At 47.2% G+C, this 25932-nt stretch overlaps 1 protein-coding gene across 5 annotated transcripts in view; it reads right to left on the bottom strand.

Annotated features, from left to right (window-relative positions):
• The window catches only part of abr (ABR activator of RhoGEF and GTPase), a 156380-nt gene that overhangs the window by 78378 nt on the left and 52070 nt on the right, over positions 1–25932 (bottom strand). For 3 of the 5 annotated variants that reach the window (XM_012871243.2, XM_012871244.3, XM_012871246.3), the window contains exons 2-4: positions 20175–20341; positions 9543–9641; positions 7772–7957 (exon numbers count right to left, since the gene is read on the bottom strand). In XM_012871243.2, coding sequence (XP_012726697.2) covers positions 7772–7957; positions 9543–9641; positions 20175–20341 — 452 coding nt within the window. Of the gene's footprint in view, positions 1–7771; positions 7958–9542; positions 9642–15340; positions 15581–20174; positions 20342–20548; positions 20583–25932 lie in introns of those variants that run through there. The other 2 variants (XM_021320845.2, XM_012871247.3) reach the window with 2 other exon arrangements.

Here is a 25932-nt window from a genome sequence, read left to right as displayed (position 1 = left end):
AACACGTTGCTGTTATGATATATTTTTCTGGGATGAACCCGGACACAGCACGCACACACAGAGTCAGTTCTTATGAGTGAGTTTTATTGAATAGTTTGGAAGATGGAGGATGAGACCAGAGTCTTTCAACGGACGGAGGTGAAGGGTGTAGAAGCTGGCTGGCAGGAGGAGTGTGGAGAGACTGACCGGGAGGAACTCTGGAGCCGAGCACTGGAGAGCAGGACATCTGAGCCGAGCAGAGGCGAGCGGAGCATCGGAGCCGAGCCGTGGCGAGCAGAACCTCAGAGCCGAGCAGTGGCGAGCAGATCATCAGAGCCGGGCAGAGGCGAGCAGAGCATCTGAGCCGAGCAGAGCATCAGAGCCGAGCAGAGGCGAGCAGAACGTCAGAGCCGAGCAGTGGCGAGCAGAGCATCAGAGCTGAGCAGAGACGAGCAGAACCTCAGAGCCGAGTAGTGGAGCACTGGATGTCCGAGCCGAAGTGGAGGGCTGAACGTCCGAGCCGAGCGGTGGAGGTCTGAACGTCTGAGCCGAGCGGTGGAGGTCTGAGCGTCTGAGCCGAACGGTGGAGGTCTGAACGTCTGAGCTGAATACTGGAGGAAACAAAACTGTCGGAAAGTCTATGGGCTGACTGAAACAAGACCAGGTGAACGGAGTCTTCAGGCTGACGGGTACAAACGGAGCTGACAAGAAAAACTGGCAGGGACTGAGCGGGAGTGAACGCTATGGACCGGCAACGGGAACCGAAAGAGGTGAGTCTGATAAAGCAGTGGGAACAGGTGGAAGCAGTTGTGGGTTAATTGCAGCCTGCCAGGTGAAACTGATCAGGCTGCGCAGGAACAAGAGAGAGGGAGAGAGGCTCAGCATGCAGCCAATAAGCTGCATCCTGACAGTACCCCCCCCCCAAGGCCGGACACCGGACGGCCCAGAATCCCCACGCCGGGCGGGTGGAGGGGGCCCAGGAAGGCGGGCAAGAGTCGAAACCGAACACTGAGGGACCAAAGAGCCTGCAAACACAAAAGGGGCCAGAGAATACGGGGAACCAAAGGGGCCAGAGAACACGGGGAACCAAGGAGCAAGAGAACACTGATGTGCCAAAGCACAATCAGGGGGCGGCACATCAGGGAAAGGCACGAACGCTTGACTGCGCCGGGGGAAAAAGCGAGTGCTTGACAGCGCTGGGGAAAGAGCGAGCGCAACACAGCGCCAAAGGGAAGGAACGGGCGCAACACAGCGCCAAAGGGAAGGAACGGGCGCAACACAGCGCCAAAGGGAAGGAACGGGCGCAACACAGCGCCAAAGGGAAGGAACGGGCGCAACAGAGCGCCAAAGGGAAGGAACGGGCGCAACACAGCGCCAAAAGGGAAAGAACGGGCGTACACAACGCCAAAAGGGAAGGATCGGGCGTATGGAAACGCCAAAAAGGGAAGGATCGGGCGTATGGAAACGCCAAAAGGGAAGGAACGGGCGTATGGAAACGCCAAGGGGAAGGAACGGGCGTATGGAAACGCCAAGGGCAAGGAACGGGCGTGTGGAAACGCCAAGGAGAAACAACGCCGAAGCGTGAGAGGAGCGCTGGGGCCCAAGGAGCGAGATCGCCGGGGCGTGAGGGAAACGCCGAGGCGAAACGGACGCATGACAGCGTCAAGGGGAAAATATAGGCGTACGAAAACGCCAAGAGGGAAGAACGGACGTACTTAACGCCAAAGGAAAAGAACGGGCGTACAAAACGCCAAGGGGAAAGAACGGGCGTACTTAACGCCAAAGGGAAGGAACGGGCGTACTTAACGCCAAAGGGAAGGAACGGGCGTACTAACGCCAAAGGGAAGGAACGGGCGTACTTAACGCCAAAGGGAAGGAACGGGCGTACTTAACGCCAAAGGGAAGGAACGGGCGTACTTAACGCCAAAGGGAAGGAACGGGCGTACTTAACGCCAAAGGGAAGGAGCGGGCGTACTTAACGCCAAAGGGAAGGAACGGGCGTACTTAACGCCAAAGGGAAGGAGCGGGCGTACTTAACGCCAAAGGGAAGGAACGGGCGTACTTAACGCCAAAGGGAAGGAACGGGCGTACTTAACGCCAAAGGGAAGGAACGGGCGTACTTAACGCCAAAGGGAAGGAACGGGCGTACTTAACGCCAAGGGGAAGGAACGGGCGTACTTAACGCCTAAGGGAAGGAACGGGCGTACTTAACGCCTAAGGGAAGGAACGGGCGTACTTAACGCCAAAGGGAAGGAACGGGCGTACTTAACGCCAAAGGGAAGGAACAGGCGTACTTAACGCCAGAGGGAAGGATAAGCGTACGACAACGCCAGAGGGAAGAACAAGCGTACGACAACGCCAAAGGGAAGAACAGGCGTACGACAACGCCAGAAGGAAGAACAAGCGTACGACAACGCCAGAGGGAAGAACAGGCGTACGACAACGCCAGAGGGAAGAACAGGCGTACGACAACGCCAGAGGGAAGAACAGGCGTACGACAACGCCAGAGGGAAGAACAGGCGTACGACAACGCCAGAGGGAAGAACAGGCGTACGACAACGCCAGAAGGAAGAACAAGCGTACGACAACGCCAGAGGGAAGAACAGGCGTACGACAACGCCAGAGGGAAGAACAGGCGTACGACAACGCCAGAGGGAAGAACAGGCGTACGACAACGCCAGAGGGAAGAACAGGCGTACGACAACGCCAGAGGGAAGAACAGGCGTACGATAACGCCAGAGGGAAGAATAAGCGTACGACCACGCCAGAGGGAAGAACAAGCGTACGACAACGCCAGAGGGAAGAACAAGCGTACGACAACGCCAGAGGGAAGAACAAGCGTACGACAACGCTAGAGGGAAGAACAGGCGTACGAAAACACCAAGGCTCAACAACTCCTGCTGGAACACGACTGGTGTACAGAAACGCCAGGGGAAAACCCGCCGGGGCGTGAGGGAGACACCGGGGCTTGGGGAAGAGAACGCCGGGGCGCGGGGAGAACGCCGGGGCGCGAGGAAAGAAAACACCGGGACGCGAGGAAAACGCCGGGGCGCAAGGAAGAAGAACGCCGGGGCGCAAAGGGAACGCCGGGGCACAAGGGAAACAGGAATATCCAAAACACCAGGGAACAAGAACGGAGGGCGCACCAACACGCCGAGGAACCGAGAAAAGAGGGCGTCCCAACACGCCGGGGAACCACGAGTCAGAGGGCGTCCTAACACGCCGGGGAACCGAGAATCAGAGGGCGTCCTAACACGCTGGGGAACCGAGAATCAGAGGGCGTCCTAACACGCCGGGGAACACTAAATCTAAACGCCAGGAAAACAAGACCTAAACACCAGGGAACTAGAGGGTGAGCTAGGCAGCAACAGGCCAAGCGCGCCAGAGGGCACAGACAGCGACTTAGGCACCGGAGGGCTCTGGCGGCGACCTGCGTGCGCTGGGCAGCGACAGGTTGGCGCACCAGAGGGCTCAGCCGGCGACATAGGGGCGCCGGAGGGCTCTGGCAGCGCCTAAACAAGGGAACAACAACAAGAGGGTGAGCTAGGCAGTAACAGGCCAGGCGCGCCAGAGGGCACAGACAGCGACTAAAGCACCGGAGGGCTCTGGCGGCGACCTGCGTGCACTGGGTAGCGACAGGCTGGCGCACCAGAGGGCTCAGCCGGCGACATAGGAGCGCCGGAGGGCTCTGGCGGCAACCTGCATGCGCAGGGCAGCGACAGTCTGGCGCACCAGAGGGCTCAGCCGGCGACATGGGTGCGCCGGAGGGCTCTGGCGGCGACCTGCATGCGCCTAAACAAGGGAACAACACAGATACACTAGGACAAGACAGAACAAAACAACTACTGAAGGGAACTAAACTAACCCAAACCGAGCAAAACATACAACGAAAACAGGAGAAGGGTGTAGGGACCTAGAAAGCGCAGGGACTTTTAAGAGCGCTGGACTCCATCCAACGCAGGACCCCATACAGCGCAGGAACCCAGACACCTAAATACTAAAGGGGGAAAAATAAAGACAAACAAAACTAAAATAAAGAAAAAACAAATACAGAACAAGACTAGAACTACAGGGCTAGGACAGAAACTACAAAGGCTAGACTGGAATTACAGGGGCTAGACTGAAACTACAGGGGCTAGACAGGGACTACAGAGCTAATGAAACTACAGGGCTGAAACCGGATCTACAAACAAGACTGACAACTAGGAAAGGAACCAAACGCTAAAGCAAAACTATGAAACGAAACAGAACAGGGAGATGAGGGCAAGTACGACTAAACTAATGAAAAACTAGATAACTAGAGCTAGAAATCTGTACAGAAAGCAAACCAGAAGTCTAAAGTAAAAAAAAACTGGAACTCAAAAACAAAACTCAGAAGACTAAGGCGAACCTAGAACACTAAATCAGGGCTATGGCTAAAACAAGAAGACAGAGAACAAAAACCCGAACTAGCTGACTAAGAAAACCAAAAACTAAACTACTAAAGAAAAACCCGAATGACTAGAATAAACCTGGGACACAAAACCCCGGACAAAAACAAAATAAAACACAATACTCAAAAGCAACATAAATCTAAAAAAAATCCTAAGTAAAGCAAAAACTAAGGTTGAGCCAAAACAAAGAACAGAAGGCGGAAATAATTCTTCTAAAACAATAAAAAATCTACAAAAAGACTAGAAACTAAAGCAGATCTAGAACACAACACCAAAAAATAACTCCAAACAAAAACCAGAAGGCGCTGGGCAGCAAAGTCTGAATATGCTGGGCAGAAGCAAAAGTTAGCGCTGGGCAGCGACAGCGAGGAGCGCCGTCCTTAATGCTGAGCAGCGGGGAAGGCGGACCAGGAAAACAGAGTCAGAGGCGGGGCGTCGCAACTCTGCGACCCAGGCGCGACGAGACGGAAACGTGGCGTCGCAACTTGCGACCCAGGCGAGACGAGACGGAAACGTGGCGTCGCAACTCAGCGACCCAGGCAAGATGAATCCAGAAGCGTGGCGTCGCAACTTTGCGACCCAGGCGAGACGAACCGGAGGCGAGGCAGATCCTACCAGCTTCTACACCAGGCTCTGTGCGTGCTCGGGTTCATCCCTTGGCCGGTCCATAATGTTATGATATATTTTTCTGGGATGAACCCGGACACAGCACGCACACACAGAGTCAGTTCTTATGAGTGAGTTTTATTGAATAGTTTGGAAGATGGAGGATGAGACCAGAGTCTTTCAACGGACGGAGGTGAAGGGTGTAGAAGCTGGCTGGCAGGAGGAGTGTGGAGAGACTGACCGGGAGGAACTCTGGAGCCGAGCACTGGAGAGCAGGACATCTGAGCCGAGCAGAGGCGAGCAGAGCATCGGAGCCGAGCCGTGGCGAGCAGAACCTCAGAGCCGAGCAGTGGCGAGCAGATCATCAGAGCCGGGCAGAGGCGAGCAGAGCATCTGAGCCGAGCAGAGCATCAGAGCCGAGCAGAGGCGAGCAGAACGTCAGAGCCGAGCAGTGGCGAGCAGAGCATCAGAGCTGAGCAGAGACGAGCAGAACCTCAGAGCCGAGTAGTGGAGCACTGGATGTCCGAGCCGAAGTGGAGGGCTGAACGTCCGAGCCGAGCGGTGGAGGTCTGAACGTCTGAGCCGAGCGGTGGAGGTCTGAGCGTCTGAGCCGAACGGTGGAGGTCTGAACGTCTGAGCTGAATACTGGAGGAAACAAAACTGTCGGAAAGTCTATGGGCTGACTGAAACAAGACCAGATGAACGGAGTCTTCAGGCTGACGGGTACAAACGGAGCTGACAAGAAAAACTGGCAGGGACTGAGCGGGAGTGAACGCTATGGACCGGCAACGGGAACCGAAAGAGGTGAGTCTGATAAAGCAGTGGGAACAGGTGGAAGCAGTTGTGGGTTAATTGCAGCCTGCCAGGTGAAACTGATCAGGCTGCGCAGGAACAAGAGAGAGGGAGAGAGGCTCAGCATGCAGCCAATAAGCTGCATCCTGACAGTTGCTTTGTTTAAGTATTTATTCCCTTTTCAATCCCACATTTTGTCACATTACGGCTCCAGACTTTAAGAGATTGTTGGGAATTTTTGTGTTTTAGACCAAAACAAAATAAATGCAAAGTGAAATATTCAGTGGGCAGACTCTGGTCAGCAGAGTCCAAGTCTTGTTACAAATACAAGACATATAGATATAATGTAAATAATGTATAATTTATATTTAGAGATTGTACACTACCAGGCAAAGGTCCAGACTCACCTTTGTCTTTTAATGGCTTTTCCTTATTTTTATGACTTTCTATATTGCAGATAAATAGTGAAGACATCACAACTATGACTCAAAAGCATATAGAATTATCTATCAAAGTTAAAATTCTAAACATCCTGCATATTTGAGCTTTCTCTACTACTCTGCTCTTGGTGTTCTCTCGATGAGCTTTCATGAGGTCAGTCACTTGAAATGCTTTTCCGGCTGTCCTGAAGGAGTTCCCAGAGGTAATAATAACGACAAAGACAGACCATTAGAGGAGAAAAACAAACCTTTGACTGGTATTGTATGTTGCTAGGATGAAAAGCAAAGATAACATTCTAGACTACAATTTCTAACACAATCATAGGTTTCTAGCCATTGCAAGAAAGATGAGCATAAACTAGGCAGATGATCTACTTTAGAGCTGGGGTCCGGGTAGCTACACAAAGACAAGGGCAGGTGCAGCGAAACCAAGAAGGCTCTTAGATAGTTACCCTCAGGCTCAGTCCATTGCATGAAACCTTAGAATAACAAGAAAAAAGTCACGGTCAAGAATGCTATTCTTTGGTTTGGATGAATCTAGGAGCTCAGATCAATTTAAAATGTTTTTAAGCAAGAGCTGGCAGCCAACAGAAACAACAATTACTCAGAAGCAAGTTGAGCTACAATCATGCTACAACTTTAGTCAGACTCCAAAATAGATGCTACAATCTTGACTGAGCTGGGACAACACTTCCTCTGCTCTAATCACAACAAGGCTGTTCTCATGGCTTGGCATAATGGCACAGGATCTCTCGTGATGGAACAGACATCTGATTAATTCATAGCCAGATAACAGCGACATGTTACACATCACAACCTGCAGGAAACATGGTCTCAGCAACAAAACAAAAAAAAATGGCAGCAGTACACAATAAATCGTCTGATTCAAGACAAGGTAAGGAAATTACTGCCGTGCAGACAAACTGGTTTTAATTTCCACATCGTGTCTCAGTGGGACAGACTCAGTATTAACGAAAAAGACATTTATTACAATTACCGCGGCCGCCCTGCAGCTCAGCACTCCAAACCACCCCAAAGTTGTAGAAACTGTCATCTGAAGTTACCATTTGTCACTGATTAGGGCCTGTGGATAACACAGTCCACATGGGCATGACGTTATGGACCAAATGTAGAATATGATTAGCTATAACCCCCTTAAGGCAATTCAGTTTTATTTTGTTTACTTTTTACAGTATGCAGAATTCATAAACCCAACATTAGCTACCATTAACATTTTCACTGTAAAGACGACCACGCTGCCCTAATCTAACCCCAATCATAGCACCAAAAAAAAAAAAAGAAGAGAGCAAATGCTGCAGCATTTCTGCAGCAAATGTCAGGGGGACACACAAACAGGCAGTCACTTTGTGAATCACTAGTCTAAAATTGGCTGCCAACAGCGAGAAGCCCGACAGCTCTCCTTTTAACAGGGTTATTCCTGTTCTCTGCTGATGACATCAGGCGGAAAGAGAAACGAAAAAGAGCCAGACAGAGTAACTTCTGAGGCGACGTCCGACTCACCAGCTTCTGGAACAGATGCCCCACGGTGACCTTCTCATCCCAGTGCTGGATGCTGGGTAGCAGGGTGTCGTAGAACTCTTTGTGGATCTCACAGATGTCCTGGATCTTGTAGAAGATGGTCTCTATCTGCTGCATGGTCAAGACGGGCTGGGAGCTTGTGGCCGCAGCTTTCAGGGGCCGCATGGGCTGCAGAGGAAGAACAGAACCGGCAGACTAGTTCAGCCTTTGACTAAACAGAGCGCTAGGTTCAGCACCGACATAACGTAGGCCGGTTAAGTGGCCAGACTGAACCACAACCGGGTCAGCGCTCCAAAAAGACAAGAAATAATTATAATCAGCACAGGATTTCCATCTAACCTTTAATTTTGGGTTTATATGTGGGTGATATTTTTACCATTAGGGAGCAGGCAGTTTTCACACCAACCCAATTAGTCTCAGAGATGTGCAGAGCGGGTCTGGTGGGTGGGAATGCGGGTCCGGATTAGAGTGAAAAGCATAAAAGCTTTCCCTTGAGCTGCCGGTGAGTCAGAGTCTTGCTGAATGCAGGGGCTGGTTGAAGTCGCATCAGACTGGCTAGCTCATTTTAAGAGGTGGTGATGATACCTGCATGGCACACCGTTTCATCCAGTATATGCAAAGTAAAGGGAGTGCCTAAAAAGTTTGCTATTCCCTTCAACAGAACAATCGAGTCCACATTAAAAAAAATATTATATCCGAAACTTTCACCATACAAGTTAAAGTGACGGCAGTGAAAGCACCATAACAAAGCGTACGGTGCCTTCACTGACCAGTGTGTTAAAAATGAAGCTACAGGAACCTATATTTTCTCGTAACTGAGGGAAACAGAACATGGCTGTCAACAAATATCCAGAAGGCTGAACACAGCACAACAGCTCATCTTTGTTTATTAAGTTTAAGCTTCCATCCTCCATCATGGAACGTGCTGGAATTATACATGTTGGCTGACTCTCAGAAAAATCTCAGCGTTAACAATGTGCAGATTCTTGGAAAAGAACACAGAGACTGCCATTTTAGCAAAGTTAGCGATTAGTGTGGTGTGACGTCACCTCTGCTCTTAAGAAAAACAACATAACTTACAACATGGAAGCCTGATTTTTTTTTTTTTTTTTTTTTTGAATGAAACACAATCCAAACACTTTCTGGTCCAAACATACACACAATGAATATAAAACAGGATGGAAAGCAGAAATCCATTCTGCACCGGTCTGTCACTGTGGTTTTCTACACAAAGTTGCTGACTATACCCTTTAAAAGAACAAAAATAAAACAAAGTAGAACTAAAATTAAAAGGTCTTCTGGAAACCCTCAGCGACATAGGAAAATGAGGATCGCAGAAACAGACGGGGAGTTGTGTAACGCCTTGCTGTGTTGTCACTGAGGGCGGAATTGGCAGGAACTAAGAGTCAGGACAGATCTCTGCCAACGTTACCGCACTCCCCTGATGAAAATGCTACGAAACATCCCGCTTTAATCCCTTTACCAAGGTTCCTCTGAGTATGAACCGATGCGTTGCTAAACGACCAACGAGTCTTTATCTGGAATTCAACACGTGTGAGGCCACATGTTGGTCAAAGTGCAGCATGCGGCTACAGAAAAAAGGCAGGAAATGACAAACTGCGCTGCCTTAGCATGGGGAACCGTGCGCTTCAGGAAACTGAAATGACAGTGGTCCTGCTTTAAATACGATCATCAAGCACTCTGACGCTCTCCGCTGCTGTGTGAGTGTGTGTGTGTGTGTGCCGTTTCTCACCAGCAGCAGGGCCTCCAGTTGGTTGATGTAGATCTCTTCGCTGGCCAAGAAGCCAGACAGCACCAGTTTCTTCATCTCCAGGCCTTTCTCAATGTCTCCCTGCAAAAAATAACACACAACAGTGTAAATAATGGGGAAAGTGCCACGACTTTTCTTCATTTCCTGTATGATGCCAGAGCAGGTCCAACATCAGGTAAACATGAGAACAAAGCGGGAACACTACGGGACTCCGTAGTCCTTCAGCGGGGAGAAGATTCCTCTAAATAACTCACTCCCTCGCTGGAGAAGCTGACTTCCAGGCCGCTGCTGTATGTGAAGGTCAGTATCAACGACGTCGCCACCGTAAGCAGGTTTGACAAACAGAACAGCAACCATCACATACGGTACTTTATATTCATGTCTAACAGAAATTCATACCTTGTGCAAATAAAAAGGAATCATACAGTGATGAAGAAATATAGAAAAGAAGAAAAGTTTTGATCTCTTCACCTCATCCAGAGTCCCGGGTCGTCACTCATGCTCTCCTGTATTCAACTCATCCTATAAGTTTTAGGGCTGTGCATAAAAATCGATATAAAGATTAATATTGATATTTTTAAAAACGATTTAATATCGATATTCTGGCTTTCAATATCGATATACCTCCCAACCTCTAGGGGGCGTTATTACAGCGCAACCATTACAGTTCACAGCGAAGGAGAGCAAGTGAGACGAATTTGTGGAACGGCCGACAAGATTTTAGAAGCTCCTTTGTCCCTAAAATCAGATGTTTGGGCACATTTTTGGTTTCTGTGACACGTTAAATGCATTGAAGCAAATGCACTTTATTTTTCTGTTAATATGTCTGTGATCAATAAATAGAACATAAACATAATATTTGGCTGATTTTGGTGATTGAATCACTGAGCATTAATTCAAAGTAATAAATATCGATATTGGAATCAAAGCAAGCTGAGCCATGTATCGAGAATCTTATCGTATCGTGAGCTGTGTATCGAGAATCGTATCGAATCGGCTCATCCTAGATGATACCCAGCCCTAATAAGTTTTCTACGGGATTGTGGTCTAGACGACCATAGCTGATTTTGTGTCTGCTTGTATATTTCTATGGTGATTGGGCCATACATTTAGACATCATTATCCTGTTAAAAGGCCTAATTTGTTAAATGGTGTCCAGGTATCTGACTTATTAATTGGTCCTATGCACAGGGCCCTTTGAACAGGCCCACAGCATCGTCAGCCCCCTGCCATGCTTAACCTGAGACAGGTTTCCACTATTCCTTCTTCGTCTCACATCAGACCCAATGGGGGTTTATGATAACCTGACTCCGCCAGATGGATTTGCTCCGCATATCCATCTGGAAACCTTCCGTTGAAGTAATTTTGGGAAGGGGCGAAAATACTGGTTAGCTGATTAACCTATGTTGGTGATAGACGGGCCAAATAAACCAATCAGATCAACGAAGCATACGACGTACTAACCGAGCAACGACGAAAACACAACCACAAGCCAAGCTACTCTTGCTGCTGCAGGTAAAGGCTCGTTAGCTCAGCAAAGAAATACTCTGTAATTCCGATAAAACTTGCTCGATAGCCTCGCTAACGCTAGTTTCATCGGCTGAAGCCGCCATGTTCTTTAGACTGAACTGTCGCGCTTCTCGTTGCGTCACACCTCAACCCGCCTCAAAGCCAACGCTGATTGGACGTTCGTTTGGTGAACGGCTCCAAATTTTCTTTAACGGAGAGTAGCCAGACTGATCTGCGAGTGAAAACTTGAAAGCTTGCGAGATCAGGATGGTCTCACAAGGCCAGGTTTATGATGCTGAAAAGCTCAATCTTAGTCTCGCCTGACTAAATCTCCCATTTCCAGTTAAAGGTGCCAGAGGAGTTCAGAAACCCCAAGTTTACATTCGTGGTGGTAGGTCACATACCATCTGCTGGGATGCAGATAGTTACCAATGGAGGTAATTTGCTGACCCCAATACCTCTTTGCTGCATTTCTCTAATGTTAACATTTGGGATGATTAGAAAGAGAAGACTAATGCCGTCCCCCAAAGCAACCTGTTCAGATATTACAGCCACTAAATGTGGGATGCAATAGGGTGACCAGTTACAGCAGTTCACAGCTCAGTTACTCCACCAAATCCAGCTTTCTAAGTGCAAATTCAGCTAAAACGGTTACTTTACTGAGTGTTTATTTAATTGTGAATGAATGACTGCTGTCTCATCTTAGTTTGTTCTGGTTCTCTTTTCTTTGTGGGATTAACAAGGAGCATCAATTTAGTGACAGCACTCCAAATTACATTGTGGTTATATCAAGAGCAATGGCAGTAAAGGGTTTCTTTTGCTGTGTGTTTCTTCAAAAGTCTCACACTAATTCGGTCTTTTTTCGCCACCTTTTCCCAGCAACTTCCCCTCAGGGACACGATTTAACGGCATTTCTTGAGAATCCAGCCTGGATTATGACTCTCCTTTTTATTAACCACTCCTTGGCCAGTGAGCATGAGTATAGTTGAGCTACCTGCAGTTTTGCTTTTAGGCGCAAGTCTCCACCTTGTCTCTTAAGCCCCCTTTCACAAGAATGCGTTTTTCAACCCTTGTGCATCCTAGTTTATGGCAGGGTAAAACCTGCCCAAGAAAAACACTCTGGACAATAGAGAGGAGACAAGCATGGTCTGACCCCTATTCCTGTCTGTCTGACTTTTACAGTAACCTGTCCACCTGGCCCTGAATCCTGGCCCTGAATCCTTCCCCACATTTCCTATCAGCAGACGAGCTTTTGGTCATAATATCACAATATCAGAGGACATAAATACATCGTGATACGAGTCACTCTGTACTGTGGATAGAAAAAAATAAATCATCTGTGGTCTCAGTGCGCGATATGTTAAACAAATCTTCCTCAGGCTGGGTGTTATAAGTACCCACATGTGTACCTTAAACAGATCTACAAAGAGCAGCTTGTGAGCAGAAAGAACGATTAATTATTAACACGGTCAGATCCTTACAACGATATCGGCACGCCGGCCCTTGTCCGATAAGACGGGGAAGAAGGCCTGACTTGGGCTCAACGTGTCTTGGGCAAAGTGCGTCTCAGCTACAGGCTACCACCCTCTGACACTGACGTTATCTCTGAGGAGAAAAGGTGCGGTCTATGGTGATTAAGGTCTCAATGGTTACACAAGGTGTAATGATTCATTTGTCTTTTTGTTTTAAAGACACAGCTCACTGAAGCAAGCAGCATAGAGCTGAAGCTTGATGGAGGTTTCATTCCAAGCGACAGCAGTAGGATCAACAGCTGCTTCTGTGGATAAATAAAGAATCAAATCTAACGTGGAGGTTTTATTATAGGGTGTGTTTTCAGGCTCTGCCAAACCATATCGGTTCTATTGACAGCATCTGACAGACAACAGGACAACTTATGAGGTCTATATCACAGCTGGTATTCCTAAACAAAACTCTCACTAGCTATGTTTACATGCACATCGGATTGAAATGTATTTGGATTAAAAAACAAAAAAATAATAATCAGATAGTACCGTTTATATGGGCACAATGAATTAATCTGATCATAATGTGTGTGTACATGCACCTAGCTTTGTTCAGCTACTCACATGCACAGTTAGGAAATATGACCAAAAAACACAGAAGAACTTCCACCATTGCTGAATGATAAAAAAAATAGCAAACAGAGCCGTAGAGTACGAGTTTGTTTGTCTTCTGAACGTCCAGGCTGAACAAAACCAGGTTCTAATTGTGGTTGAATAGTTACAGAATAAATAACAATATTGAGCTTTTTTAATGTTTCGAACAGAAAGGTTGTATAGGGAGCCTTGACAGTTTTGCTTCCGACGTATTTCCGCCACTCAACATTGCGGAATACGTCAAGTTTACGTCGGGCGCACATTCGCACTCGGGTCAGTCTGCCACATTCGGAATAACTTGAGCCTGACAAGAGTTTACATGCATGTCGATCAGATTATCAATCAGCATAAACCACCCCTCTCATTCAGAATACAATTTCATTCCGACTGAGCTTAATCCGATCACAGTATTCCGCCCGGCTTGTTAATATGACACATTTTTATTCGGTTCGGCCGTTTATTCCGATTATTTTTGTCCATGTAAACGTCGCTAATCTGTCATCTTAGAAATAGCTAGGTCACTTATTTCAGACACCTCACAGAACTTCCCTTAGCGATGAGTCCCATTGGCCACATTTGCTCACTTCCTCCATTGTGTTGGGAGGGATCTGGCCTCGTGAGACCATCCTGATCTCGCGAGCTTTCAAGGTTTCACTCGCAGATCAGTCTGGCTACTTTTCGTTAAAGAAAATTTGGAGCAGTTCACCAAACGAACGTCCAATCAGCGTTGGCTTTGAGGCGGGTTGAGAAGTGACGCAACGAGAAGCGCGACAGTTCCGTCTAAAGAACATGGCGGCTTCAGCCGATGAAACTAGCATTAGCGTGGCTATGGAGCAAGTTTTATCGGCATTACAGAGTATTTCTTCACTGAAAGAAGAGCAAAACACTGCTCTGGAGGCTTTTCTCAGAGGAAAAGGTGTTTTTGCTCTTCTCCCGACTGGTTTCGGCAAGAGCTTGTGGTTGTTTTCGTCATCGCTGTTAGTACGTCATATGCTTCGTTGATCTGATTGGTTTATTTGGCCCGTCTATCACCAACATAGGCCAATCAGCTAACCAGTATTTTCGCCCCTTCCCAAAATTACTTCAACGGAAGGTTTCCAGATGGATATGCGGAGCAAATCCTTCTGGTGGAGTCAGGTTAGGAGGGATCCACGCTTCCATGGATTCCTCCCCACAGCATGATGCTGCCACCTCTGACTGGCCTTCACCGAACACCTGCACACTGCCTCGCAAATAAGTATACGCACACCAACCTTCAATGTGGTCTGACTTCACAGACCGACATAAGCTGGAGCATAATTGCGAGGTGGAGAAAAGACGACAGTACATTTTCTAATTTATTTTTTGTAAATAAAAACCTGAAAAGTGCAGCAGACTTTTTATATTTCAACTCACATGTAAGCTCTACGTTTGTGTTGGTCCATCATGTTAGAAACACATTTAAGTTTGTTGTCGCGGCGAGACAAAATGTGAAAGAGCTTGACGGGTACGAACACTTGTGCAAGACCCCGGCTTTGACACTAGACTTGACCCCCTGAGTAAAGTGGCAAAGCACAGGAGAGGAGCTCGGTTCACCGTTTCAGTGAGAAACACAGCATACAACGACGGGGGAAAAGAGAGGAAAAAGAAAGTTTCCCCTTAGCAGTACAAAGAGCTACTGTGTGGCAAGGCCGAGATGAGAAATCCAGAAAGCGGTGAAGTGTTTTTTTCCCCCCCTCGCTCAGAGGGATTCTCCATGCTTTCCTTCTGCGCCCTCTGCGCTCATTGGTTGAGATAACGCCGCCGATACTGAGAGCGATGTGAAGCGCTTCATCTGCAGAACGGAGTTCACAGACGCAGGTTAGCAAGGGCTGCAGAAATCCGGAGAGTTCACAGAGCAGCGGCGTGAACAGACATGTGGTCCATAGAAAGTGCTTCATCTCCCTCACACACACACACACACACACACACACACACACACACACACACACACACACCTCTGCAGCACAGATGGCTCACCAGCACATAAAGCAGCATATTGACGCCACATCATAAGAGGTTTCCAATTACAACTTTCAGTCTGCCCATCAGCAGACCAGCTGTCAGGGCTGGTCAGGGTGTCTGCAACACCAGTGTGTGTTTTCCCTGCATCCAGCAGTCCGGCCGCTGGCTCACCTTGAACTGTTTGTGCATCGGAGTGATGGGCTCCAGCTCCCCATCTCCGTATTCAAACACCTCCTCTTCCTCCTCCAGCACCTTGTCCAAGTAGCCCAGCGCCTCTTCCTCTTCCTCCTCCATGGTTCTTTCTGCTCCTGGCCGGTCGTTCACCACCTCCTCTCCCCCGCTTCTGCTTCCAGTCCCCCCCCCCCCTTTCAGGGCCCGCCTGGACACATCAGGATTTTTCCCTTCGGAGCAAGTTGTCTGGACGCCGATAGAGAGAGAAAGGGAGAAGGCCCCGCCTACGCAACCCCACCCCCTTCCTCTGCCGGGCTTCCTGGTGTTTGTGTATGTTGGCTGTGTGTTGTGCCTGGGCGCCTATGTGTGTTGCAGCTCCACTTCGGTCGATGCGGTCGGCCCTCCCCTCTGACTGCGCCCCTCCCCTCACAACAAATGCTCTCCAGCCACTTCCTTGATGGCCGGTTCTTTCAGGCCAACGGTGGGACTGCGCTGCCTTCTCTTCATTTCTTCTTTATTTTTCGGCCTTCCGCTCTCATCAGTAAAAAGCCACTTCCTCCTCATAAACGCAGGTTCTGCCTTTTGTCACATGGGAACACGCTGCACAGCTTGTCTTCTGATCACGGTCTCCTGGTTGAGCTGGTCAGAGCTGTACATGTGGGCCTACAAACAGCTGGCTCTAATTACAGATCGGATCCTTCTTCAGTGTGCGCTTTAAACAAACGTGTATCTTTGTTTCACTAGCAGACGGTCACTGACAACAAGACCCCAGGTTGGTAAGGAGGCGACGATTTCCACAGTAGGATTTCACAAAATAGGTTTTAAATCGCACAGAATAAAGAAAAAAAAAAAAGGAGGCAAAGTCTTCTTTGTGCTTATTTAACAGGCACAGAAATGAAGACATTGGGAAAAACTGTAGCAGAGAAGCAGCTTCTGACAGATTTTAAACGCACATTCGGATGTGTTTTAGCTCACATAAGGTTAATTCTCATGTGTTGGAGCCAAAGTCCAATTGTAAAGACCCTCGGAACCATAATAGGGACGGTGACGCTGAAGCAAACGCTGATGATGAGCGTCTTTAAAACATTAAAAGAGCTGAATCCAGATAAAAATTTTCCCACTGATTTGATTTTGTGTTAACCGAGTTTCTGCACGTCTGAGTCAGTTAAAACTAATACTTTTTAACACATTTTAAGACTTATACAGTTTAAAATATGGACACGTGCATGAGAGAAAGCAGAAAAATGTATATTACAAATTAGACTCCAGCTTATGATGATTCGGTTTTGAGCGTTTTAAGGACTTCATCATAGCTTCTGTTGAATTTAAAATGCCACAGTACAAGAATCGTCCCCCTACAGCTGACAGGCCATCAAGATGAAGGCTTTACTTCTTCTGCGCATAGTTACTGTTTACGCACTATAAAAATGGTAAAAATCCAAGTTGATTTTATGCATGGCAGCCGTACTTTAATAATTAAACACTGAGAAGAGTGATGGGTAGCTAATTTTGTTGTTGATATATAAATATAAAAAAGTCAACACAATTTTTGGCTATCAATGCAAGAGGGGGAAGATCTTAAGGAGGAAGAAATAGAAGATAAATCAACACCAGATTTTTTTAAAAGCACAGATGGGAGCCAGTGAAAAATGGCAAAGATTAACTGGAGACAAAATTTAGAAAGCTGTCAGGGGAGTATAAATAAATATCTGGACATTTTGCTCATATTTATTCAAATACGGCGTGCTGAATCCCTGCGCTATAGCTTGGAGCTGTCAGCTTTGGTGAAAGGGTCTGCACACTCAGCACAAACAGAGGCCAACTTAACAAGAGCACAAGGAGAAGGAAGTCAGGAAGCCTTCAGGCACTCACGCTACCTTCTCCGCCTGCGCTGATGTGTGGGAGATGCTGACTATTAAAAAATATATATTTCAGCCTTTCATTGCTCCCATTACGGTTTACATAAATTTGTTAAACAATAAAGTACATTTAAAGCGGTTTTTCAAGTGCACCCCAAAATAGGCGAGCTTCTTCACATAAACACACAAAAAAAAAAAAAAAAAAATCGAGATCATGCAGTACAGTAATACAAATGAACAGATTTAGTTGAAAAGGGTTATGGTTTCATTTTTTGCACCAAAAGTAGACAAAAGTAAAAGGTCAGATTATTGTTGTCCTGGAAAATCACAAGAATTTGTCCAAAATTTCCAATAACTCCCAGACTGCTAACTAAAGACCATTTGGTTTACTTGTTCTTAAGGAAGTTCTCCAGTAAGACATATTATTCTCATTAGTGTAGCTCAGTATTAAGAGAGTTTTGGTATCATGTCTGAACAATCCTTTTTAAGGGTTTTATATTTTCCTAATTTTCCACAGCTTCTGTTCTTACTGCTGCTCACCACTAGATGGCGACATGCTTCTATTTCAGCGCATTGCCTTAGAATCACTCACCACTACAGAGCTCCATAAGAATCTGTGAATTAGCTCATTTAAAAACACATCCTGGGTCAGGACCAGGGGGGATTTAGATTAAAGTGAATACACAGTAATGGGGCTTCAAATATAGAATAATAGTAATAAAAAAAAAAAAAAACAGAAACAAGGAGCGTGAGCAGACAGGTAGAGCCGACAGTGAAATTTAAGAAATTCAAAGCACAATATGAAAGTAGAAAAAAACAGGAGAGAATTTAGTATATATTTAGTATGTTTTTTTTTTTCAATGAAGAATATATTATTCCTCCCGGGTTCTGAGGGTAGAAGCAAAGCACTCATTCATGCCGATACTGCTTGAGGGGACATGTGGGGTCTGTTTGAGGCGTCTGTTTGAGGCACTGGGGTATGAGGTCTCAGCAGATCCAGTCAAACACATATGGGTCACATATCTGCAACGCTATCCCAGAAATACAGCCATAAGTATGACAAGGTTCCTGGGAACTTCTGAGTAAGATTGTGAAGGTGAGGCAGTGTTTTGAACCGGTGTGGTGGCATGAATATGCAAAACAGCAAGCACCATGGTGAGGAACGAACGCCAGCTTCTCCTGCCAAATATGTTTAGTAGAATTTAGTAAACGATTAACCCTGAAGCCCGCAGCAGCCCTCAGTTAATCCAATCTTCTCAGCTGTGATGATCCACCGCCATTATTTTATCTCAGATCATGTTTTAGAACAGCTCTGGGAGAAGAGGAAGAAAAGCTAAGAGCCTTAATCTGATGTTGGAGGGAAAAACAAAGACTAAGTGCTGCAGGATGGACAGCAATGTTTATGTTTAAAGAACAGGGAAAGCTATCATCGAGTTAACAGAGTTTCTAGTAACAGCTACTGCACTTAAAACATATTTACTCGCACATTTCCGGGTATGTATTTAGTCATCCATGTAACAATGCTCCGTATTCTGCGGAGAGCAATCTACGACAATATCGTAAAACATGGGGAAGTACTTTTCCATCCTCCGTCCGTCCGTCATCTTCCGCTTATCCAGGGTCATATAAATGTGTGTGAACCTGTTCTCCAAGAATATCTTCCAAATTGTCCAGGTTGAGTTAAAGGTGGTGGACACCGTCCAGGCCTAGGTGCAAAGCTTCAGACCAGACAGAAGCGCTTGAGCAGGCATGAACGCTGTGGTTTGATTTGACTTAGATCCAAAAAAATAACAGACCAAAGCCACAAATTTTGATGTGGCTAAATAAATATATAAATTAGGATAATTTGCAGAAAGTGACTGAAAAATGTGAGCCGGTCAACCTCCTTGAGTAGCACACTGATTCTTGATTGCTTCTCTTTAACCATTATTCTCATCTACTAAGCACTTTGCACAAGTGTGTAAATTTTAGTTCCTGTATCATCCATCCATCCATCCATCCATCCATCCATCCATCTATTGTCTTCCGCTTATCCGGGGTCGGGTCGCTGGGGTAGCAGCTTCAGTAGGGAGGCCCAGACGTCCCTCTCCCCGGCCACTTGGGCCAGCTCCTCAGGAGGAATCCCAAGGTGTTCCCAGGCCAGCCGGGAGACATAGTCCCTCCAGGGTGTCCTGGGTCTTCCCCTGGCCCTCCTCTTGGTGGGACGTGCCCGGAACACCTCACCAGGGAGGCGTCCAGGAGGCATCCTGACCAGATGCCCGAGCCACCTCAACTGGCTCCTCTCGACGTGGAGGAGCAGCGGCTCTACTCTGAGTCCTCCCCGGATGACTGAGCTCCTCACCCCATCTCTAAGGGAGAGCCCAGACACACTACGGAGAAAACTCATTTCAGCCGCTTGTATCCGGGATCTCGTTCTTTCGGTCACGACCCAAAGCTCGTGACCATAGATGAGGGTAGGAGCGTAGATCGACCGGTAAATCGAGAGCTTTGCCTTTTGGCTCAGCTCTCTCTTCACCACAACGGATCGGTACAGCGCCCGCTTCACAGCAGACGCTGCACCAATCCGCCTGTCGATCTCCCGCTCCATCTTCCCCTCATTCGGGAACAAGACCCCAAGATACTTGAACTCCTCCACTAGGGGCAGCACATCCTCCCCAACCGGGAGGAGGCACTCTACCCTTTTCCGGCTCAAGACCATGGTCTCGGATTTGGAGGCACTGATTTTCATCCCAGCAGCTTCACACTCGGCTACGAACCGCTCCAGTGAGAGCTGTAGATCACGCCCTGATGAAGCCAATAGGACCACGTCATCCACGAATAGCAGAGACGCAATCCTAAGGTCACCAAAACGGATCCACTGAACACCTTGGCTGCGCCTAGAAATTCTGTCAATAAAAGTTACGCCTAATCGGGCATCGATTTCCCTGTGTGGGAATACTTTTCCAAGTCAGAAAGTATGTTGAGCATCTTCTTACCTCTAGAGGCGAGGGGGAGCCCGCCTCGCCGTCAGGCCCCTGAGGCACGCACAGCTGGGGGGACATGGTGGGAGATTCATCTATGTAGGGCAGCGTCTCGGAGCTATCCTGGGACTTGCCGTCTTCGGCTCCATCCCCATCATAGCCATCTGTGTTATAGTTAAAGTCTGAATGGAGGGGGTGGGAGAAACAGACAACAAGGGGGCAGGAGAGAAACAAGTAAGGTTCAGTTCCGGTTCAGTTCATAGCATAAAAAAATGGCAACCAAAATAAAGTATTTCAGAAAAGTGGCCAAATAATTAGAGCATAAACAGCATCCACTTAAAATGTCCACAAACAATCCACAGCGTCAACGTTCGCTTAAAAGCCGCTACCGATGAGTCTCCGAGGCATTAAGTTCTGTGCTTTCCTGATGAGGGATAATCTTATGGGCCGGATGGCTGGAGCGCTTTCCAGCTGCTCCAACACAGGAGAAGTGCAGCTTAACGGTTGGCCACAGAACAAAAGGGTCCTTTCAGGTTACAGGCATCACTTTCCAGCCACTTGCTTCAGCCCATGCAATGAATTCATAGTGAAATAACTAGACCTATGGTGAACAAAAGAGCAGAATTCAAACTACTCCAACGATTAGATGGAAGCAGCATAACGCCTCACTTTGACGTTGCTGAATCACAGACCTGACAGTCACGTTTTAGGGGTTTGTGTCAGAAAGCCTGAGCGCCGGCGGTCAGGGCTGAGCAGCAGTGACTGCTCCGATGGAAGGGAGCAACGCCGACTGTGGAATAACTCCCGTCATGCCCTCAAAGGAGCAAAACAAGGCGAGCAGAGTGACGAATAGAGACGGGAATTTATTCACGGCCCGAGTGAGGCATAAAAAAAATGTAGGTCAACGCAAATATATTATGGGATATGATAATAGCTGATTTTCTCACCGAAACCAGCTCATACTGCAATAAAAAGCAAAGACACTGAGTCAGCAACGGCCCAAAATAGAAGACTACGTCGAATTTCTGCGAGGTTGCTTTTGCTCCAACGAGAAAGCCTGATTTACAGGGAAAACGACGACGACACGTTGCTGCTGGAAGAAAGAGAGCCGAGCGTGACGCCTTAAGCTCATCGGGGGCGGGGTTGTGTGGGTGTGCGAGAGCAAATTACAAGCCAGCTCTGAATAGGGCAGGTGGGTTTGTGGGAACCATATCGGCCATCTCTAATGGGATGCAAATAAAAGCGAACAGGAAAAGCAGGGCCCGGTCCCCGCTGGGAGAATTCCCATCATCCAGTTAATGTCGCAGCTCCGCTGGACGTGCGGTCCGGCGCCTGCCGGCGTGAACCCCACGCCTGTCAATCTGGAAGCTCCGTGCCTGTGTGTGTGTGCGTAATTGAGAAATTTGAGTTGCGATGCAGTTTTAACACAGCTGTCAGACAAAGGGCTGACATGTTAAGCATTTGCATTCAGAGCTGGATTTCACGACACGCTGCAAGTAGGGCACGACGTATCAAAGCGAAGCAGACGTTAACACACCGATCACCGTCCAAATCAAACCGGTGTTATAACAGTCTACAAAATGTCTGCGTGCTTTTGCATCCCTTTTTTTTTACTACTATTATTTTGTGGCACTAGTGGCCTTTATTTGAGAGTTAACTGACAGGAAACAGGGTTGAGAGAGTCCAAAGGTCCCCGGCTGGGAATCGAACCTGTGACGGCCACATCAAGGACAAAAGCATCTGTATGCGGATTTGCCGTGCTATCCCTGTGCCACCCATGTGTGGTTTTTTTAAATATAGTTTTTTCTGGGTTTTTGTAGCACTAGTGGCAAATTTTTTACAAAGTAGGCTGACAGGAAAGGGGGTTTGAGAGAGACGGGGGAAGATATTCGGCAAAGGAACCTTAGGTCGGAATCGAACCTGGGGTCAGCGGCGTCGTCGACTAGGCCTCCATATACGGGTCGTGCTCACTAGCCCTGCACCATCGGAGCACGCCCCATGTTTTTGTTTTTTAACTCTCTGTCACTTGACTACCCACAGAGAATTACAATAAACTCACAACATTCACCTCAAAGCTGCGGTTTGGCTACTCAACGGAGTAGCAATGTCTATTTTAAAGCAGACATCCATGGTTGCTCGGTATTCTCCCTTTTCAGAACCATCTGAAGGGCACAGAGCCCATTGAGAAATCCAGCTCCAGCTGTGTGTCAATAACGGAGCAAGCAGAGCTGAATACAGTAGACTACATGCTTCCTGGCTTGCTTGTTCTCTCCCAACCGTTCGGCATGTTACGTGTGCACGCAAAGGGGCTAAACCCGATTGAGCCCATCATTATAGATATAAGTGTGTGAGAGTCGCTATGAGGGCAATTTGCCATGTGGCTGGTCAGTATTGCAGCTCGTTATCTCTGCTTGGCTGTATTAAAGCAGCCGACACAGAGGGAGGGAGAGATGTGATGAGATCTCTCGTGCAGAGAGCTGACCTGCCGCTGCTAGTTTATAAAAAAAAGACCGAGACCCAAAGCGTGTTGCACAGCAGCGGGATCAGAGGAACAGAAAAACTGTCTGGTTTTTTTTTACAAAGTTCAAGATATCAATCAGCAGGGTTTTTTCCCCACTGACAAATATTCAACAGACAACAAAAACACAGCTAGGTATAGAAGAAATTATTTCCCCCTGAGGATTTCAAGAACACTCCCCATTTTCAAAAGCTAATTCGGCTTTAGTTGTCCTTGGGTCGGCTGCAACTAACAACCTCCTGTGCCGCTGTCGCCCCATAACTAAAAACAATGCACAAAACATAACAAATAAATCCTAAAAACATTTTTAAATGAATAAATGAACAATTAAAAAGTGAAATTGATAGGATAAAAAAAAACTGGACTAAAGAAACAGTAATAACGGTAAACGTGTCTTATGCTGAGAGAAAAGTAATACTGATAGTTTATGTCCCAGCGTTGCCACCAGTGTCCCTGACAGAGAAGGATGGCGCCACATAGGAGTTCCTTCGCTCAACAGAAATTGTTTTAAATCACAATGATAGTACCGACATTTGTTATGTGATGCCGTTTCTCTATTCTCGCGGTTCACAGGACTCAAGAATAGCACTTCCTGTTAGTTAGCCTGAAATCGTGCACGTCTCATCCAGCGCCGCTGTGATATCTTCACTTATAGTCGCAGAGCTACAGTTGTATGGCCCCGCCGTCTGACCATCTGTTTATCCATACAATTATGGAAAGGGTAGAACGTGGGCAGCGTTAGTCTACTAATGCATCCGGAGGTTCCTCAGGCGTAACAAAGCTGCCAATCAATGGCCAGAGAACGTTTTAGTACAGAGGATCCACCAGCTGCAGCCTGCTCTGTTTGGCCACCCATGCTCGCAGTGTTCAAACTGGAATGATCAAAATGAAAGATCAACATGCCGAGCGGCCGGACCCATCGCGTATGGAGCAATGACCTGAGAGGACAGCGAGGCTCGTTTTGAGAATCCCTTTTATGGCGCAGCTCTGAGACAAGGAGTCCAGACGGCGTAAAAGTTCTCAGATGCACACACGGAGATTAGGGAAGCAAAGAGGGCACGGCTAAACCCAAAGCAACGACGTCACTCACCATCGGTGGCGAACAGGGAGCGGAGGACGCACGCAGCCTCAAAGAAGAAAGCCATAAGTGTGGCGGCAGGTCGTCTCTTCAGAACCTCTTCACTGGCAGTTTTCCATTTCACAGCCAGGCAACATTATGTCCTCTGAACACCGGCAGCGCCGCTTCTTACGCTCTACATCAACTTTGAGTTGATGTAAAAAAACAAAAAAACAAAACAAAGCAACACTCAGCCTCCCGCTTAAATAGTGATGTGAGATCTGCCAGTGTGGCTTTTCAGCGCTGAATGCTTGCGCTGTTTCAGACCTTTCAGCCAGCACTTATTCAAATGAAGGTGCCAATCCCGTAGTCAACAGCCTCCAAAGCTGCGGCAGACCTGTCCGGTTCTGCTTTCTGGGTCAAATGTCCATAACAAACCCCCGCTTCTGTGTTTCCGTGTGAGTACATGGAATAAAAAAAAAATATAAACAACACAGTGTATAACCTGCTAACCACCAACCTGCGTGTAAACAGGGGGGCGGGGCCTGAAGCACTCTGGGGCTGGTTTTGGACCCAGAGTTGGAGAACTATGGCTGTAACGCGCAGGAAAGTGAGAACTGCAATTCTCAAGACTCTGGGTGCGTTAAAAAAAATAGTTTTTATCTTAGTTTGTTTTGCAGGTATTTGCGACATCTATTCCTGCACACTCCGTGTGTACAGGTGGGAGCGTGTGCATCTGTGATCAGGCTCGGATCTCCCCCAACGTACGAATGAGCGAGACAGAAAACCCAAAAGACACGAGCAGGTAGAGATTACATAATGCTATGATAATCATTTTAGTTAAAGCCCTATTATTGAGATCCAGGGAGAAAGCCCCTCCCTCACCTGTTGCTGTGAAATCACAGTTAGCTGGCTGAATAAAGCTGCCACACTTTTCCCTCACTGTCATTTGGTTGTCTGTGTTTCTCACCTCTGCAGATATATTTTCAGAGTAAGCTAAAACAGCGCCACCTATCACTCTTCCTGAGGTAATGCTGCTCTGAACTACAGTCAGGAAGCTACGAGTGGGCTGTCTGCTCGGCGTCTGCTCCGCTGTGACCTGTGCAGATAGCCCAACTAATAATCAGCTTCCAGTGTTTAACCAATTCTGTTAGCTTGTGTCAGCTGTTAATTAGATGTTCTGGTTTTTTTAAGCATCAAAATTTAAAAATAAAATAAAATCTAGTGTAAAAACAACAAGTACAACTGCAGTTTCCACGTTTTCATAACAGCAGCCGTAGGATTAACCGTTGACTTTCTGATTGACAAAATGATAAGGAAATCATGTTATACATTTTTGTTTGGATACATTTTGTATAAATCAGTACAGCACAACACCAAGAAGACATTTCACTGCCATACTATAGTTAAACCCAGGGGCTGCAAATGCGAATAGGACTAATCTACATTTCCCTGACACTTTTCTCTCTTTACCAGGACACAACACACCCAGCACGCTCTGTGAGCTTGGATTAACAGTTCATCGCGCCCTTCTAGCCACACTGACCACTCAAAGCGCTTTACAGTAGAGCCACATTCACCCACTCACAAATACAGACATATTCATATGCCGATACACAAATCGGTACCAAAAAAAACCCAAAATAAAATAAATTTGAATGTTGCTAGTATTACAGAAATCGTAATCTGCTAAAAACAGCATTGGCACGTCTTCGCTTTGGAAAAACCAGAGGTCGGACAGGTGCCACAAATTTCATTTTAGAAGCGATAGACTATATCTAAAGGAAATCAGGTTGATTTCACACCACAGCTTGGCTCCTAAGCTTTGAAGTAAAAAGAGGCAGGAGAGAAAGCACAAACGGCTGTCCTGCAAACAGGGAAGTACGTCATTGAGTGATTTGTTAATCAAAACCGCCCTGTATGTAAAACGGGGCGTTTATAGACCCCCTCACGCTGCAAATAGTTCATTCATTGATAATGTAAAACTTTCTAGCATAGCCCGTAGTTTCCGTGCAGTTAATGTCTTGTTCCTGCGATTAAGGGTGAGGTCCCGTCAACCGCTGCTTATAAAGCTGACCTTTGTGAGCTGAATGACGGACCCAGTAGTCACAAAACTCCTGCAGCGCTGCCTAAACGCTTGGCCATTACTGTACCGTTAGCTGAACAAAAAGGGTGATACAAACATGGCCTACAGACTA

This window comes from Fundulus heteroclitus, chromosome 11, assembly GCF_011125445.2.
Source record: "Fundulus heteroclitus isolate FHET01 chromosome 11, MU-UCD_Fhet_4.1, whole genome shotgun sequence".
NCBI lineage: Eukaryota > Metazoa > Chordata > Actinopteri > Cyprinodontiformes > Fundulidae > Fundulus > Fundulus heteroclitus.
The sequence above is the reverse complement of the archived record's forward strand: the minus strand, read 5'-3'. Positions and strand labels throughout refer to the sequence as shown.